Consider the following 20,139-nt stretch of genomic DNA (forward strand, 5'->3'; position numbering starts at 1 on the left):
CATGCTTATTGTGTGTATTAACGAAACTCCTATATCGTTTGCGATCATTTTCCTTAAGACAAAATATTATAGAAATTATAATTGTAGTATTAAGACTCCTTTAATTAAGGCAAAACACTCACTACAATAAGCCAAAGAAGTAAACTCTTTCATTTATAGATTTTGCCAGAATATTGATACTCCGACTGTGACCTATTGGTTTGATGTACCCATTGTAGTCACTGTGATAGAACAGACAAATATGCAGAAGGAAGATAATATTTTTATTTACATTCTTCTGAAATAACTTTGTGAATATAAAGTAATTAACATCACATTAAAATATCACGTACACGGCAGATCTTTGAGTATACCTTCCATAATGAATAATGTTCTCAGTTGCTCGAAATAAATAGAAATTAAACAGATACATGTACAATGCTATTTCCATGCATGCCATGTAAATTACCCTTTGAAGAAACATTGTGACCATGTATTTTGGAAACAAAACTATGATTCAAATCAATCTTTGAAGGTGCAGCAAACGTTTCGATAACTCAATGGGTTAAATTCAATAGGTTAGTCATTGTTCATATTAGGCCTTAATACAATATATTACAATAGAAGCCAAATCCTTCTGCCTCACTAGCCTACATGTAGATAATCATTCAACTTGTAAACAATGGCAAAAGGTCTAATTTACATCCAAATATAGCAAGCAATCACATTCCACTGAAGCGGTAAATACAGCGAGAATCAAAGCAAAACAACAAAAGTATTTCTCATAAGTATTCAACCAACTTTTTACAAAGTAACTAGTGGACTATTTACAATACATATTTTTCATAGACTTCCTATTCTTGAATTTAACACATTTTAGGCATTCATGACTTGGTCTATGTGACCCCACCAATTTATAGACTTAAAATTACATGTACAAACTGTCACAGTGACAGATGAATCCTTATAAAATGTACAACATGATAATCTTCCACAAAATATCAATCAAAATGCCATTTACATTGGGCATCATGCCTGGAGAATTGATCGGAACATCATTATAGCAATTATAATACTACAATGTTCTGGAAGTATTTAGCGTATAAACTCATTCAAAAATCCTATGACTATGTACAAGTAATGTTTAATGCTTGATCAGATGCAGATTGTATTATCACAATAGGAAGAAATATATAAAGGCAAAGATATTCATTATTTGTATAAACGGTATGAAATGTTAATTATGACAACATCAACAACAACAAAATCCATAACAAATCCATATAACATGATAACATATATATATTATCGGGCATTTTATGTTGTGTAAGTCATGAAGTAAGATGCAACATGATTGTTACATTGTCAACACAAAGGGAATATGAGATGGCAAATAATTCAACATCATCTTTGATAATAGCCATTAATGGTGTGACTATTTGAAAATATTTAATATCAAATGCATGGCTATCGATGGATGAAAACCTAGATAAATAACCAATTATCATCTTTAATCCAGTTTGACGTGGTATCAACAACAAAGAAGGAAATGATACTAGTATTGTCTATTGCAATAACGGAATGAATCAATTTAATCAAAAACATAGTACAGCATACATTTGAGTTTGACAATATCGGCTGTCAAGCATGTCCAGTGGAATATGAACTAAGACTGGAATGATTTTTTTTTCATTCAAAGAAGAACTATGACACGTTGACAGTATTTCTTCTCCAGTGAAGTCTGAAATTTAGAAATATTCAGAAAAAAAAATTTCCATTCAAATTTTGCGACCCCGTGGATAATGCGAACCCTGATGAAGCAGTCGAATAACATTTCATGATTTGAAAAGCAAAAAGTAAATGGTGGTGATTTTTTTTTTTACTTGATTGGTAGGAAAGCACGACTGCTTGTAAGAAAGCAACAAGAGGACCGTGGAATAGACAGATCAAGATGAAGCAGTTGCAAGTACCATTTCAGGATCTGGGAAGCAAAAAGGATTGAACATTTCCAAGAATTAGTCGGGCGAGTTCAATCATTTCCTCACCCCGTGACATCTCTCTAAAGACGTCGTGGGGAATCTGTGAAGAGGCACATATGTCAGGGTAACGAGCCCGTTGATCATTCACAAGAGAACTGATCTTGTTCACATTCTGTAGAAAATCAACCGATTTTATTTTGCCTTCAACTTGATAGGCTAGAAAGGAAATGGAATGAGTGTAGTCATGTTGTCCATCAATGGCTAGTTTAGCAGCTTTGAGTGCCTTTTCTACACTCTGATGACACTTGTAAGCAACCCATTCTAATGACGGCTTGTCATCGTGTGGGTTAAGATCATGTCCGGCAGCACGAAGATCTTCTTGTCCTTGCCGAAACCAACGGCGTGCATTGCGAATATCTGGTGTTCTTGAAGCAAAAGTGAAGAAATCCTCAAAAGAACTGTAGTCGCTTCCACAATTCCAGAAACCAGATCCAAAGCTCCCTCGTCCTCTGAAACCACCTCCTCCCCAAAATCCTCTGAAGTGAGTATACCTCCGGCGGTCTTCCCTTGCTCTCTTTTCAGTTGATCTGAAGAGGTCTTCATAAAATGAACTTGTTCTTGAAATACCTTTTTCTAATCGCTGCAATTCACTTTTGAAGTGTTTAAACGCTTCATCAAATAGTTCCTTCGGACCTTCTGGATGTTTGTCTGGATGCCATTTCAGCAACATTCGCCGAATAGCCTTCCTTCTATGTTCCTCTGGAAGCTTCCAGATCTCCTCCAATTCGGTTGTCACCTGCCGCTTCGCTTGTTCCATGTCAGTTGGAAAAGATGATTCTTGATTCCCAGTGAGACATGGTCCTGCATCTTCCGAGTGAACTTTGTCAGATAGAACAAGCTCCATACCTGATGTGGACTTAGGTATGTGTATCTTATGCATGTCCAACACATTTGCTTCTATTGGTTTGTCATTTCCAATATTGATAAGATAGACAGAATTGAGAGATTCGTTGGATATCCTCTTGACAACTATTGCATATATGTAGTATTCGCCATCTTCATCAGTTTGTGCATACGCTATGAAATCATCTACACTGAAAGACGTCCAGGGGTCCTGCTCTATGAGATGATACAACTGTTCTGGAATGGTAGTTCCAGGATCAGGTAGCTTGAAACTTGTATCATCTTCCATGCTCTCTGCAGCAATGTTGAACTTTGTAAGTACTTTGTGTAAGGTAGATGGTGATTTCTGGGATAATAGGGCAGATAAGTAGGTTTTATCTTCAAACACGTTTTCCAGGACTTGATTGACATGAATCGCAATATTTAAGAGTGTTTCCATTATATTTTCTCCTTCACTGTGTTGTACAAACAGCTCACTCTCACTGTTAATGAAGGAAGGTACTTCTGTTTCACTGCCTTCTATGTATTCACCATTGATTTGTAGAATCGAGTGTAATTGCTGCATGCATGTTATCTTCAGGCCACTCAACGAATTTCTAAGGCGTGTCTTGGTTTCCTCATCAACTGTTTGTCCATTGTGCTTTATGATGATACAAACTGCCTGCAAAAATTCCTTCGATTGCAGGATCTGAAGTCTTCTTGCAAATTCACAAGGTTCCTGTCCAGTTAGAAGACACCTTTGCGACCCATTCCCCGTCTTGCTAAGTATTTCTTTCACCTTCTTGCTTACTAATGTCGGTTTCATCGTCTCAGGAAGCCTATCTATAGCTTCTTTTGCAATGCGTTCCTGACCTTGAAAAAACTTGATGAGGGGAAGCTTAGATTTACGAAGTCGGCGTAAATAGTGGTCAACATCGTTAAGTAGTAGCTGATCTGATCGTTCCAAGTTTTGATGACATGATGGAAGGTAGAGAGCGTGTCTAGAATCAAATAAAGCTGCTACCTGCCCTTGATCTGTCTTCCTTAGCTCTTCGTACAGGCCAGTTGTTGCCCTCTCTACCATGTTTACTACATTTGGGTTTCCCCATGCATTATTCCCTCTTTCATAGATACTTCTGAGAACGGAAGCATATTGTCGAATGGAGGCTTTGACTGTTCCACCAAGCAGTTGAAATAACTTGAAGAAAGGAACCCACTTGTCAGGCAACTGGTAAAGAAAAGGCTCGAAATTCCCTTCCAAAGTACGAGAGATCTGCTCTGCTTTCACCAAGCGATGTTCATCTTCGAGCTCTAGAAAGACAATTGGAACATTCTGCAATTCTGCTCTGATGATACAGCATCTTTCACATGGAACTTCATGAGAGCAGCTTTTCCCTGTACACTTGGAAGAAAGGAAGGTCATTATTTCATGTAGCACCCTGGATAGAGCTTCTGAGAAGGATAGTTTTTTGGTGTTAATCTGTTGGAGTTTGTTGCATATATTCTGCAGATGTTGGATAACACTGTTTAGTTCAGGCTCTTGTGCCTTGCCCAGCTGATCATCTAGTTGGGTTTTACAAGAAAAGCATTGCCTGAGGGCGGCATATTCAGGCAAGATGCTATTAGTAGACCATATCAGTTTCGTGTGTTGAGATGATAGTGAGCTAGAATACCTCATGAGTGTTCCATCCTTGATGAAAGGTGTGTGAATGGATTCTAATTGTTGGTCAATCCTGTCAGTCACAAGAAAATCAATCACACTGGCTTTCCGACAAAAGGAATAGTCTTTGTGAAGTTTGCAGTTCCTGACCAATTCTGACACGAGTGCAGTGGACTTGATTTTCATATCTTCGGCATCGGGGTCTGATTCCCGCACCCGATGGGCAAACGAAAGGAACAAGTCTGCAGTAACGGTGGTTTGTAGTCCTATTTCACGAAGGAATTCGAGCCCCAATGACTCTATAATATGTGTTGAAGGAAATTTGTCCTTCAACATCAAGTAGAATACCTCGACGTCTGGGTCGTACAGGTCACTGGCCTTCAGCAGGTTTCCAGACGTACAATTTATGAAACGCAGGTCTCTCAATCCTAACCTCCAAATCGCTGCTACCCTAATATCACTATAATTCTGTCTTTTAGGAATGGGTAGAGAATGAAGCAGCTGATTGATTCGTACGAGATGTTCAAGACGACTTTCCTCGCTGAGCTTACCAAAGACAGGCAAAATGTACTTCATGTACACGTCAAACTCTGTTGTATCAGTTAGTGCTAGCTTCTTGTATAATGGTTCAAGTGACTGATTGTACTGCAGAAATATAGCACCAGACCTTTCAATCCATTTATCTTGTTCCTTTTCGGGAATCATACTTGGGAGAACAAGGACTGTTTGACATTTCCTGATACTGACAAAGTCGCCTGCAATTGTCTTGAAGCAAGGAAGGTCTTTCACTCTTCTAAGATCAGCTGTGTCATCGCAATAGAAAAAGGATCTAAGGATTTCTGAATGTTGTTTTTCTTTCAGAATTTGGAATCTTGTAGGGTCTCTTTCTACCCAGTACATCAAAGCATTTAGGACCCTTGCACTATTCCCCATGTGCTCATGAAGGACAAAATGCTTTATCAGTCTAATATTGTGTTTATGTAGAACAGACTTTTCAATCTTGTAGACATTAAGTGATTCAAGTGTTGAATAGAGTGGCCAATTACCCCTATTTGACTCACTTGGTTGATCTATAACCGTTGAAGATAAGCTAATAGGAGCTACCTGCTTGAAAACATGATGAGGATTACTTCTGCTATCCGTTGGCTTGGTTTCTGTGACTGGCAATATTGCCCAACTTCTAAGTTTATCTTTTATATTGTTAGCGAAGTCATCGAAGTGTTCAACTTTTGTACTCAACGATTCAAGTAGAATCCATAACCTACAAAACCATTCTGGTGGATGGCAGGTGCGAAGAGTTAGCATTTTATTCGCTGTGCACTTGAGAAACGGAAAGCAATCATCAAGAAGCTTGGATACCGCTCTCATGTCAATCTTACAAAACGCATCAGCATTTTGTGACAGCCTGTGTAAGAAATCAATGTGTAAGAACCTATGACTCTGAGGCCAGAAAAGATCACAGAATTCTGTTGCAAATACTTGATCGTCACGTGAGAACATCCGTAATGTTCCATCCATGGTGAAGAGCAACGGTAGCCCATGGAGACTTTCTTGAAGGTTAGGTTCTTTACTCATCTTGCAGTAATCGATAAGTCCAATCAGTTTATCCTCGTTGTGGATCCTCGAGCTTGAAATAGCTTTTGGTAACTGCCTCTGAAGGGGATTGTCTCCACGAAGGAAAGATATCACATGGGAAGGTGTAACTTCACGAACTTCATAGTTTGCTTCTCGTCCACTTTCGATTGCCTCTTGATTAAGATGATTGCATACATAGCGCAGATTGTGCATTATCCGTATTGGAGACTCTATTAATGGGAATGTCACTTCAATAAGGGTCTCTTTTAGCTTGTTGATGCTTTCTTGAATCTCAGGCCTCTTGGGATAACCGTACATGCTACTTGTGCAGTGGTCAGTCAACTGTTTTGACAGTGTGTTGAAATATCCAAGATCTGACCCATCTAGAGACGAGATGGGCGTTTTCCAACTCAAGAAAAGGTCATTTCTGCCATCATCCTTTCGATAGAGTGAAGGAAACAGCAGTAAGGCTTCCACGACAACAATTTCAAACACAGCATCTTGAAGTTTTCTCCAGTACGACCCTTTTCCGGTGTTAGGAAAGTAGCTATGGTATTTTTGAAGCTTTAAAGTCTGAACCTTGTTTTTAATTGCTAGTGATCCTGACCAGTCATATTTCTCGATGAAAAACTTCTGTATCCATGACAACAACTGTATATAAGCAGGTGCAATAACTCTCTGAGTAATGTAAAGGTTCCACTTTGTTTGCTCGTCCGTCTTGCTACCATCCCACAAGTGTCTTCTGCTTTCATGGTCCAAGGCAAAGTATCCATGCACATGAACCGGAAGTCCCGTCTCAATAGGGAGTGGTAGAAAGCAAAAAGCCTTGCCATTGATTCCCTCTCTTCCTTTATCACTATTTCCCTCTCTTGTTTCAGGTAGACGAGCAGCAACAGCTCCAACTGGAATTAACCTATGTTTTTTCCTTGTGTGTTCTTCATCTGCGTCTGAATAACTCACTTGCTGGCATATCACCCAATCCTCTTCTCTTTGTACCCCTTTCAGTTTCATCTGGTAGATGACTTCCACTTGTTCTGATTCCAAGGTTCCATCATCTTGTTTAGTCAAGGCAATATCCTGAACTTTCTGTAGAAAATCCATTTTCTTTTCACCTTCACCTCGAGTCATTTCTGCACTGACAACATGAGTAGATCCAATAACTCCTGAACTTGATACCTCTGAGATGCTGATTTTAGTGACGTGTTTCAGAAACAAAAGACATTCAAATGCCGCATTCTCAAAGTCCCGAAGTAGCTTCCGAATACGTTCAGCATGCCAGACATTCGGGCTTAGGGTTGAAGCTTCTTGTCGCAATGGAAAACGAAAAATGGTGAAGTCCTCTTCTCCGCCTGTGAGTATGTCTTCCATATAGCACTGAAAGCTATGTGGGTAAGAACGACGCACACTGCTATTAACTTTGATCTGACGACCTGGTCGTGTTGGGTTTGCTCCTGGAACATACTTCAGAAGAGGGTCAAACATACACCATCGTTCACCTTTGGAGATGAAACTAGGGCAATCTGTAAGTTGATATACTGCATTGAATCCTACTCCATAACGCCCAATCTTTCCCATATGGTCAGCTTTACTTCCTTCTCCAAGATTCTGTATCCCGCGAATGTCATCGTCGGTGAAAGATTGATTGTTGAAGACACAAAGAGCATGACCCTGCAAGGCTTTCATGCCATCTCCTAGAAGCTTGTGTCCCTTGTGTTTCCGAGGATCGTACACAAAGTGGATTTCAGTAGCTCCAGCATCGTCAGCATTTTGAAGAAGTTCTTTCAGTATTGTTTCATCGGATGGGTAAGAGTCGAGAATACGTTTGATACGGGTTGTAAGTTTCTCATGTTGACCGAATTCGTCTCCTGGGAAATCCATATCGAATGCCTGAAGCATCTGTTGTCGAATATCCTTCACTTTCAGCTTACTCGATACCATGAAACTGATTTTTGTATGACACCTATGAAGTTCAATTTCATCATTTTCAAACCAATCCACATCTCTGTAGCACAGATCTGATACAGGCCTCATGCAATTCTGCTCATCTGGGAGAAATGTATCTGCACGTTCTTCTTCTCCGTGGGGTAAACCTGAAAGTCGTTGTGCAGCTAAGATAGCCACCTCCGTGTCATCATTACTTAACGGTTGCCCATTACTCTTAATGTATAGTAAATGAAGAACATCTTCATAGTCTCTGGTCCCAAACTCATTCTTCAATCCTGCATGTTTTAGAAGACTTGGATATCGTTTAAGGAAACGAGAAGCTTCAAATAGATACGGCGGAAGGCTGTTTCTATCGGCAATCACAGAAATCCCAACAAACCTGCTACCTACGAGGAAGAATGGTTGATTCTGCAGATCATTGGAAATGTCATCAGCAACGCTTTCTCTACATGCATTTTCAACACGCTCGTAGATGTCCTGGCATATAATTTCCAAGTCACGATTAGAAATGGATTCACTATTCACTTCATAATGACTCCGAATGTTCGAAAACTGCCGGATTACATCTTCAGTAGAGGGATATTTGTCTCTGATGCCTAGAAAGTCTTCAACGTTCCAGGGAAGTTTCCAATCTTTTGATTCGTGCACAACATTGTACATACTGCTTACAATATTTCTCTTAGAATGAGAATAGATATCATTAGCAGATGCATAAGGGCAGGTGTTATTGGTTTCCACCCATGGAAGAGCAGTGTCTTGGTTTCTCTCACATAAGATAGGTAAGAATGGAATTTTCACAAGGTGTTCTTTGAAATGTCTGTCCCTACTCCAATGACCCATTCTCAACGTCTCTGACAGGTAATTCAGTAGGGCATGTGATCTATTTTGAGCCCCTTCCTTGTTGACTGAATGCAGAATGTCAACTGATCTACATCTCTCAAGGAAAACATCCTCATGAATATAATCCTTTATCATTCCTAACTGAGTGAGTGATGTTAGTGTGTTGGTGTCATTGAACATGTCTCCTAGGGGAAACACCTTATCAGACTCAGAATACAGCGGCGCAACTTTACCACTCGGGTGTACTAGATCACAAGGTTTCCTAAGGTCAGGTCCCCCTACTACTGGTATGCATTTCACATCTTTCAACTTCTGTTTCAATGTGTCATCACGTTTGTTCAGTGCAAACAGAACCAGCTGATTTCTCATGTCACTCTGCACCTGACTGATTCGTGGGAGAAAGGCTTCTGCGAAGAACCTATTGAAATCATAGGTACTTTTCATAACACTGTCAAGAAGATCTACTCTCTCTAGTGCTCTCCATGTTTTATCAGTAAGTGACATCACTTGCTTTGATGGAAGGTAGTCGCTTAGAAAATTTCTCACAATATCCCTCATCGATGTCTCCTTTTGGACTTCTTGACCGAGGAAAACGACTTGTGAGAACTGATGCAATTCGTTATCGATCCAGAACATTGATGGTTCATGACCTTCAAAGCCATTTACCATTGCCTTGAAGAAAGCATTAAACAATGCTGAACATTCAGAATTCTTCGGAACATCATCGGTATCGGGCCATAACTGGTCAGGGGAAATATCTGGACCATAAACCTCCTTCACACGCTGAATAAACACAATGTCAGACATGAGTGCAATGTAAGCCCGGCATATCACATCTACGAGAAGCAGGTGATTCCACTTCTCAGATATCAGCCTTCCATTGGGAACTGGCATGTGAAGACTCCTCCGATCCTCTTTGACAGCGAAGGCACCATTGATATGCACTGGAAACATGCTTGTTATTGACAGAGGGAGAAAGCAATATATCTTTTTCTCAAATGAAGACATTGATGGTTTGTGGAAGGGAAATGCAACTGCACCTTCAGGAGATAGTCCACAATCTTTCCCATCTGGAGATCTCGCAAGAGCAGAAGCCTGATCAGAGGTCTTACAAGTAACTTTGACATATTCCAGGTATCTAACACCTTCTGGTTCATGAGCCATCACTTCACTTCCCTTTGGAGTCATTGTAAATTTGAAGGATTCTGTTGAAATTTCAATGTTCTCATCATTCATCCTTGTGGATTGCTCGGTTTTCTGAATAGTGAATAACTCTTCAGCCATGGAAGGATCGCTACATTTCTCATCAAGAAAAAACAGGGCAACCCTCTTGACATTTTTGGTAAACACCAAGAGGTTGTGAGATGATTCCCACGTTTTTTTCATCAAGTCGATCAGTTTCGCCCCATTGTAGCACTCCTTGCATATCTGACTTTTCTGGGCAGCTTCTTGTGAACGAAGAGGCAGTCTAAAGAGCGTTCCACTGTAGTTGAATGAGTCACTCTTTCTACTGAAATCAAACACTCCATGAAATGGCTTGAACTGATCGGGAAATCTCCGGAGTGCTTTGCTATTACTCAATCTGAGACGGACACCAGGTTGGTTTTTGTTTGGGAGAACGTTGCCAAGGTGTGTAGTATGAGGGTCGAAAAACTGCATATAATCTCTGCTAACAAAACTGGGAACATCAGTAATGCGGTACACAGAGTTGAAGCCAGTCCCAAATTTTCCAATCTTTTGGGCATTCTTTTCCTTGGTACGTCCACCAAGACGGAGAATGTTTTCAAAGTCTTGGTCCGTGAACACTGCATCGTTGTATACCCAGAGTGCTGGTCCCTGACATGAAATCATTTCAGGATTGAACAGCTTTTGGTTTGCATCTCCATTTTTCCTCATGTCAATAAGAAAATTAACTACTTCAGCACCAGCATCTTCTGCGTTCTGTATCATCTCACTAACAATAGCAGTGTCGACATAGTTGTTCTTTAGGATATTATACAAGCGCATTGTCAGGTGTTCATGCTGGCCAGCTTCTGTGAAACCATCCAATTCCTCTGAGTCTAGAAGAAGTTGACTAACAGGTCGTACTCGAAGGTATGTAATCAGCTCCATTGGGATATCTGAATGAATCAACGTAAAGTTTTCATCATCATCCATCTCCTCATTTTCAGTGCTTTGTCTCAACCATTCCCTGTCTATATATGCACTATCTTCAACGGGGATAAGATGGCATTCCCCTCTTTTAGATGGTATGAGTAATTGCAGCCTCGCATCTTCCGTGAGCTCAGCAGAAGCATGTAAATGGTGTAGAATCTGAAGTACAAGTTGGCGCTGTCTTTGTTGGAAACTTTTACTAACTCCAGTGGAGTTACATTCCCTCTTGATCTCATGTAGAATTTCAACCAGAGCTTCGGCGTTTGTGTCCATGTTTCTCTTCACTCCAAGACTTTCAAACAAGTCCTTAAACATACAGGCTGATTTTGGAATAGATGCCATGTAAGGAGCTAGATCAAATGGCAGACCACCTGTACACATTTTGCTTGGTTCAGAAAAGCCACTTCCATTCCACACACAACACTTCACTCGATCTAAGATCAAGTTCCTGACACGTGAATTATGTTGCAATTCTTCATTAACAAATCCATAGATCGCCTTCAGCATCGGTATTATGTCGCTAACATCTCGTCCTGTTCTCTCTCTAGCATACTTCACACAATGCTCTAATTGTGTTAGGACGTCCTCGATCACTGGATTTTGGGATGTTATTCCAAGCTCGGAAAAAGCTTTGGAAAAGAGATCTTGTTGGGATTGGGAAACAAATGGTTTAGAAGCTCCAGACGATAGCGTAGCTTCCTTTGATTCGATCAGAATCTCTTGAGGAGTTGTCAGTCGAGACGAGATTTTGCCATGCCATTCAATATCTAGTGGGTAATGTTCTGGTGGAGACTGTCTGCATGGGATACATTGTTTGTTCATGACGACTTCTCTTACAGTCTTTCCATTTTGAAGAATACCATTCAAATGAATAGGATTATTTTCGAGGAGCTCTAGAAGAGCTCTTGCCATTTCAGGAGACTGCAATTTCTCGATGCGATCAACGCAGGAAACTATCTCGACAGGTGTAACTTTGCTCTGTCCTCGCATACCAAGGCTTTTGAGAACGGTAATCAGATTGTCTGAATTGAATGGAGCACATGGAAATACTCCATTAGACTCAAACAACTTCCAGAGTATGGAGTCATTGGAATTCATTAAATCATATGGTGGCTTCAATTCAGCTTCTCCTAAGACTGAAATGCATTTCACATCTCGAAGTTTCTGGTACAGGTTACTTTCTGGTCTGAGCGCAAATAAAATCAGACGATCTCTCAGATCATTTGGCACTTGGTCCACATGTGGCAAGAATGCTTCTTCAAAAAATCTGTTCAGACTGTACGATCTAGTCTCTACCATACCACATACTCCTGCCCTCTTAAGTGATCTCCATGTCTTCTCTGATAGCTCTATGACTTCAACCATAGGGCCACATTGCTCCTTCACATATGTCGTCAAAATGGTAATACAGTCATTCTTGATTTCTTCTTCCCTCTGCAGGTCTTCTCCAAGAAATCTGACATTGTGAAACTGATAAGATTCACCGTTTTTCCAGAAGGCTGCTGGTTCAATGCCATCTAACGCACAAACAAGTGCTTTGTAAAATGCATTAAACAGCTGAGAACACTCTGATGTCTCATGCACTTTCTCAACATCAGGCCAGAACAACTCTGGGGAAACATTATCACCAAACGACTTCTTGATTTGTTGAATGAACTTATTGTCTGATAGAAGTGAGATATACGCTCGACAGATCATGTCAGAGAGCAATATATCATTCCATCTTTCAGAAATGGTCATCCCATGAGGTGTTGGAGACTGTAGACTCCTTCGATCTTCATTAATGGCAAACTTACCATTTATGTGCATTGGGAGTAAGCTAGGAACCGACAAAGGTAGACCGCAGTAGATTTCTCCCTCGATTTTGGGCAGATTTGTTATGTTCAGCGGAAGAGCAACAGCTGCTTCAGGAGATAGTCCATGTAACCTTCCTTCTTGTGACTGTGAAAGAGCTAAGGCTTGTTCCGAGGTCTTGCATACCACTTTCAAGGTATCAAAAGAACTTGTTCGTTGGTGGTAGGTAATACCTTTGATGGGTGGCAATATTTCGGCTCCCTTCGAGGTCAATCTTGAGCTGAATGACTCGGTTGACATGATGGTATTATCATCTTCTGTCCTCAATGGCGACATAGTCTTCTGGATGGTGAGTAGCTCTTCAGCCTGGGTAGGATGGGAAGCATTCTCGGAGAGGTAGAACAGAGAAACCTTCGTCACATGTTTGGTAAACACCAAGAGGTTGTGAGATGTTTCACACATTTGTTTCATCAGGTAAACAAGTTTCTCTCCATCATAACACTCTTTGCATATTTGACTTTTCTGAGCAGCTTCTTGTGAACGGAGGGGCAGCCTGAACAGTGTTCCTTGGTAATTGAATGGTTCATTTCCTCCTTTGAAAGTAAGGTCAAATACCCCATCGAATGGTTTGAACTGATCTGGAAATCTCCGGAGTGCTTTGGTGTTATTCAATCTCAGTCGCACACCAGGTTGACTCTTGTTTGGGAGAACATTTCCAAGGTGTGTAGTATGAGGGTCGAAAAACTGCACAAAGTCCCTACTAACAAAACTAGGAACATCAGTTATGTGGTACACAGAGTTGAAGCCAGTCCCAAACTTTCCGATCTTTTCAGCATCCCTTTCCTTAGTACGCCCACCAAGATGGAGAATATTCTCTAGGTCTTGATCTGAAAATACTGCATCGTTGTATACCCACAGTGCTGGTCCTTGACAAGGCTTCATTCCGGGATCAAACAATTTTTTGTGTGCATTCTCATTTGTTCTCATATCAACGAGAAAGCGAACTTCTTGAGCTCCCGCATCCTCCGCATTCTGAATCATCTCATTAGCTATTGAAGTGTTGGTGTAGTTGTTCTTAAGGATATTGCATAAGCGGATAGTCAGTGGTTCATGCTGACCAGCTTGTGTGAAACCCTGGAATTCTTCTGAATCTAGAAGAAGTCGACTGACAGGACGTATATGGAGAAATATTGCAAGGTTCATAGAAATATTTGAATGAACCAAAGTGAAATCTTCATCATCATCTAAATCCTCTGTGTCAGTGCTTTGTCTTAGCCAGTCTCTGTCCACATATGCACCTTTCTCAACAGGAATAAGATGGCATTTCCCTTTTTGCGATGGAACAAGTAGTCGCAACCTCGCATCTTCTGAGAGATCTCCAACAGCTTGTAAATGGTTGAGGATTTGTAATACAAGTTGGAGTTGTCCCTGTTGAAAGACCTCATCGATTTCATTATCTTCACATCTTTCCTTGATTTCGTACAAGATGTCAACCAGGGCACACGAATTTGCCATCATGTCTGTTTGAACTCCAAGCACTTGAAATAACTCTCCAAATGCAGATGTGGCTTTCGGAATAGAAACCATGTAAGGGTACAAATCGAAAGGAAGTTTTCCTGCAGACATTCTACTTGGCTCTGAAAAGCCATTTCCATTCCAGATACAAGACTTGACTTGATTCAGGATAACATCCTTAATGTTAACGCCCTGGTGCATTTCTTGCCTGAAAAACGAATAAATCTCTTTCAGCATCGGTACAATGTCAGAAGTATCTTCCCTAGTTCTGTCTTCTGTGTGATTGACACAATACTCTAACTGTTTTACAACTTCTGCTAGAAGAGGAGATGGTGCATTTATTCCAAGCTTAGAAAAGACAGCAGAGAAGCGACTCCAATCCTCATGAGCAGAAAAGCGTTTAGAAGCTCCACATATTAGAACTACTGACTTCACCTCCCCAAGGATTTCAGAGGGGGTCGACAATCTTGAAGTAGAAATACCATACCATTCAATAGCTGAAGGATAGTATTCTGGAGGCGACTGTCTGCAAGGAATGCATTCTTTTCGTTTCATATGATCAATGACAGGAGTGCTGAGAAGACCCGGGTTATTGCTAAGGAGTTCTAGTAGCAAGCGAGACTTGTCAGGGCTCTGTGATTCCTCAATCATGTCAACACATGCATTCAACTCGCACGAAGAAACTCCACTTTTCCCACGCATGCCAAGCTGACTCAAAGCCTCTATAATCTGAGGTGAATCAAATGGATCCATTGGAAATGCCCCTTGGGATTCAAACAGTTTGTAGATCAATGGGTCTCGTGGATCAAGTAGTTCTGAAGGACTAAGCAAGGATGCATTCTTATTGGGAATGAATTTCATTTCACGAAGAATACCCACAATTGATTTGCAGTTTATCTTGACGTCTTCCCATCGTTCCAATATCCATTGCAAAGCTACTTGTCTTTCATGTTGTGTGTAAAGTTGCCCTTTACGAATTTCTTCCAAAACATTCACTATGACATGATACTTTGAAAGTGGACATGCTTCTAACTTTTGTAGTAAACATTGATTTGATTTTGCCCTTCCATCAATCAGTAGCCCTGTCAACTTCAATGGGTTAGGAATATCTACCTGATTACATTCAATATATCCCAAGGATTCTGCTACACTGAATGAATGTTTGTTTGACTGTCCAGTTCCATCTACTCTCTTAAACAATGGAAGTTGCTTCAGAAGTTTCTTCCCATTATCACCAAGCTTCGCCTGTGCAAGATATTCTACAAGGGTATCTCTATATCTGGCAGAGAATGAACGGAGCTTTGGGATCAGCAACTTCTCATCAGAAAGCAAAAGACATTGGACTACCCCATCAGGTGTTGGAATCTTGATATATCCATCCCGAATGACAGCTGGATGGCGGAGAATAAAACCAGGACAATCTGTGACTCTCATTCCAATATCATGCAGAATGTTTTCAACATCATCTGTCAATCCGACTTTGCCATCAGCCGTACCGTAGCATCTCTGGATAACCCTTGACTTGGAACAAAGAGGAAGAAGTCTTCTGGAGTCACTATCATCTGTAAACAATGGTATTAGATGGATACCATTAAAGAGTTGTAACTCACTTGGAATTTCCCTGTAAAGCATCGACCAGACTTCTTCAAGCCAAGTATTGAGGGTAGGCTCTTGGGGTTCATGTACCCAGATTCCTTGATCATCTATCCAAGATTTCTCAAAAGTCTTCAAGAGCTTTGCTACAATGTCGATGGTTAAAGTTTCCAGCTGGTAATGTCCACCTACACAAGAAGAAAAGGCCAGAAGAAAAAAATCCACGAATTTATTTCAGCTATAATTCACTATGTAAATGGGGTCATATTTTCTTATATTCAAATATGAATCATTCGACACTTTTTAACACTTGATTTATATGGTAAGAAAATAAATTCCTCCATTATCTTCTTTCTATTATTCCATTTCCCACACACGTATGTTTTGAAGGAAAAATGTCATGACATGTTAACGCTTTAAATTATTTTATCTAACATGTCAACAATCAGTGTTTTATCTCTAGTGATACACTTTCAATTAAAACAAATCGTGTTAAAGCTTCAAACAGTAATTTAGAATAACATATAGTTTACAAAATAACATACTCATATTTGATAGGAGTTGGTGGAGTGGAAGTTCCTTTTGTATCGTTCTGATGAATTGATCACATCCACCTGGAACAAGCTGTCGATGGAACTCAGGGGTTGGAATGTACACTCTTCTTTCACCAGAACTTGAGAACACTTCAAAGCCCCCATTGTCAAGGGGAAGAAGACATAACCCCTCCAAGTCTTGCATGGCATCCTCCTGCAAGATAAACTGCAGGATCAGAAGCTTCTCATCGTTAGCCAACCTTTCCAAAATGGCTGGATCATCGTGGAGGCAACGGCAAAGGCTGGATACAGAAACAGTGGATATCTGAAGATCGTAATACTTTCTGATCGCTTTTCTGCATACGCCTGGGACTCTAGCATGTGCTATGCCTTTGAAGTTGAAGCACTTGAGAATTGCCTTTTCTGTCTCTTCGTCTACTTGCAGCTCATTGAAGTGGACATCAGCAATGTTCTTCCATCCACTGTTATCGCTATGTATGATCGATTCACTGAACAGTGCATTGTAGAAGGGTTCCAAGAGAATACCCCAGTTGCCACGAACCTCTTCATAATCTGGCCATGAACGATAGATGCAATCAGCAGTCAAGGTTCCCCTAGAATTCTGCACATCAATGGTAAATTTGATAGCATCAACGTAAACCATGGGAATCAGTTCTCTAACAAGTAGTTGGTTCCATTGTGCTGGAGTGTCTGTTTGGTCGGGTCCAAGCCACTTTATCCCCCGTCGATCACTATTGATACCAAAGAATCCATGCACATGAACCGGTAACCCTGTTCGACTCTCTTCACCAGGTGGCAAGGGAAGAAAGCAGAACACTCTGCCATCGTTGTTCTCTGCTTCATCTGCTATATTGCTTGTCTCTGAAGAACTCATGGGGATGGCAACAGCTACCCATGGCAGATGACCTTGCTTCCCAGCCAGGTCAGTAAGCTCTTGAGACATGCTGTCACCAGCGATGTGATGGCTAACAACCCAGTGTTCTCTCTTAGACTCACTCTGTGTTTCTGTAGTAAATGTTACACAATCAGTGATCTTGATAGACTCTCGGCACCCACTGATATTAGAGATGTAGGATTGAAGACATGAGGTAATGTCCGCTCCACGAGGACGCGCTCCTTGATCATGCTCCCGTTGAACTCTTACAATCAGTGACAGGTCTTGGTAATCAGGGGATCTCTTCAACACTTCAATGTTATTCAAGGAGCGCAGAAACAGCATAGCCACATTAGCATCTGCTTGGAAGGCCTGTAGTACCTCGTCTAGTGTGTCTTCTTGTTGATAGATTTTCTCGCTCAATTCATTTGCCTCTTGACGCAGAGGAAACCGAAACAAAGTGCCATCAAAATATCCCGTTGAAATCCCTCCCGTCACTCCAGGAAATACATTGTTGTAGGGTTGAAACTGGTCATGACACTTTGAAAAGATTTCCTTGTCTGATCTCAGATAAAATCGCCATCCAGTCTTCACTCGACCTTTACTATCAAAGAAGTGTTCCTCCAATGGATCAATGAAAGCCAGTGTTTCGTCGCTCATGATGCTCGGTAAATCTGGAAAGGTTGATCAAAGGAGAATTAAAGGGTAAAAAACAAACATCCTCAAAAATGTATGCACGATTTTAAGCATGTTTTGGCACACTTAAAGATGAAAGTAGTTGTAATAAACGCTGATTTAAATGAGAAAGGCTGTAAAACCCGCATACATTCGTAATTCCGATGCTTCGTTATTCCGAAGGTTCGGATATTTCGAAGGTTCGTTATTCTGAAGGTTCGTATTTCCGAAGGTTCGTAATTCCGAAGGATCGTTAGTCCGAAAACAAAATGAGGTTCGTAATTCCGAAGGTTCGTTAGTCCGAAAAAGAAGTGAGGTTCGTAATTCCGAAGGTTCGTAAGTCCAAAAACGAAATGATTAACGAACCTTATTTCGTTTTCGGACTAATGAACCTTCGGAACAACGAACCTTATTTCGTTTTCGGATTAACGAACCTTCGGAACAATGTACCTTATTTCGTTTTAGGATTAACGAGCCTTCGGAACATCGAACCTTATTTCGTTTCGCATTATCGAACCTTCGGAATAACGAACCTTTGGAATAACGCCACAAATGTTCGGATTAACGAACCCTTTTACGTTTTCGGATTAACGAACATCGAGGTATAGGCAATTTACGTGTTTTAGAATTACGAACCTTCGGAATAAAGAACCTTCGGAATTACGAAGTGTAACCGTAAAACCAAGATTAATTGTCTCAACTTCCTAGATCTAGTAGTTATATAAACCAAATTTTGTGAAATGATGAAATCTAAGCTGAAAAACAATCACACCGAAGATCACCAACACAGATTAAACATGTTTGTGACAATGTTTTATTAACACGACAGTTTGAAGAAATGCCATGCTTATTTTCGTTATTTTTTAGCAATTACAAAATTTCTTCCAGATAGTTTTGGCACATATGTTTTTAATTTATAAATACAGACACTTGGGTTGTCATTTTATTGCATTTTATACAAAATCATTTTGAAGTCGTTACCAAAATTGGCGTTTACCTTATTTAATTTCAACACAGCTTCCTTCATGTTATAATGTTATACCTATGGATATATTTGTTTTGAAATCATGTCGTTACCCATTTCACAATATAGTTCTCACCTGTTATGTGGTATACAGAATTGAATCCAATACCGAATCGTCCAACCTTCAAAGGATCTGTCTTCTTCCTGCTGCGGGCTGGTTGTTGAATCCCTTCCCAGTCAGCTGTCTTGAACTTGGCATTGTTGAAGGAATAGACAGCCGGTCCTTGGTAAGGTTGTAGGGAATCTTTGTACAGTGTCTTGGTACCATGCTGTCTCATGTCATACAGGAATTTGACAGTATCCGCACCTGCATCCTCTGCGTTCTGAACGAGCTCCTGCATTGAAAAAAATAAGACAATGCCTTTGTTAACACGCCAAGCGCCGACATATTGGTGCTATGATAAGAAGTGGGATGGCACTAGAGCGGGCTAGGACAACTCGCTCCCCCAAGAAGAAAAAACAAATGAGCAGATGAAGAGGAGCAAGAAGAACATCAACAGGAGACTGGCCTCTCCCCCACTTCCTCTATAATTCAACTGTAATTCAAATGATCGCAGGTTACGAAATACGACTTACGATCCAGTTATCACTAAAACATGTAAAATATGGTCAAGGGCTTTAAAAAAATCTTCATTCTTTTCAGCGCTGAGAATCTTCTCAGTGTCAATTTTCCTCTGCAAATTGTAAGGAAAATCGACTTTGTAATTTCTACATCGAGAAAATGTATGAAATCATGCAGCCAAACAATAAGGCCGTTCAAGAACTGGAAGATAAAACAGACAATATTAAGCCTTTTTACTATATAAGAAATCTTCTCATTTATGTTTAAATATTGGAATTTTTAAATAAAAAGAGAGAACATATTTGTTGATTTTAAATAAAAAGAGAGAACGTATTTGTAGATTTACACAATACAATGTTTCATTACTGTATCCTGAAATGATCAACAATAGCTTTTAAATAAAAGATCAATGAGTGAAGCTTATATGGGAAGCGTTTCATCAACATTTTTGTCTGACAAACTGTCAGACCTGACAACTTTTCTTGACTATGAATAGCTGAGAAGCATTGGTTACTGTCGGATAGAATGGGACTTG

The 20,139-nt window shown here is 40.3% G+C and overlaps 1 protein-coding gene across 1 annotated transcript; it reads right to left on the reverse strand.

The window, feature by feature from the left end:
• Positions 1–250: 250 nt before the first annotated feature.
• LOC135153064 (sacsin-like) lies at positions 251–19,376 on the reverse strand. The gene is made up of 3 exons (XM_064105156.1): positions 19,119–19,376; positions 16,461–18,017; positions 251–16,103 (listed from the first exon to the last, which is right to left on the reverse strand). Exons 1-3 carry the CDS (start codon positions 19,318–19,320, stop codon positions 1,954–1,956), a joined length of 15,909 nt encoding a protein of 5,302 aa, XP_063961226.1. The 5' UTR covers positions 19,321–19,376; the 3' UTR covers positions 251–1,953.
• Between the last annotated feature and the right edge of the window lie 763 nt (positions 19,377–20,139).

The sequence above is a fragment of the Lytechinus pictus genome, chromosome 10 (genome assembly GCF_037042905.1).
Source record: "Lytechinus pictus isolate F3 Inbred chromosome 10, Lp3.0, whole genome shotgun sequence".
NCBI lineage: Eukaryota > Metazoa > Echinodermata > Echinoidea > Temnopleuroida > Toxopneustidae > Lytechinus > Lytechinus pictus.

Bases quoted from the DNA above. Each gene is read 5' to 3' on its own strand.
- LOC135153064 (XM_064105156.1), bottom strand. From the start codon at position 19,320: ATGAGACAGCATGGTACCAAGACACTGTACAAAGATTCCCTACAACCT. The intron at 18,018-19,118 runs GTGAGAACTATA...CAACCTTTCCAG, and splicing joins TTCTGTATACCACATAACAG to ATTTACCGAGCATCATGAGC. The intron at 16,104-16,460 runs GTATGTTATTTT...CTTCTTGTGTAG, and splicing joins CCAACTCCTATCAAATATGA to GTGGACATTACCAGCTGGAA.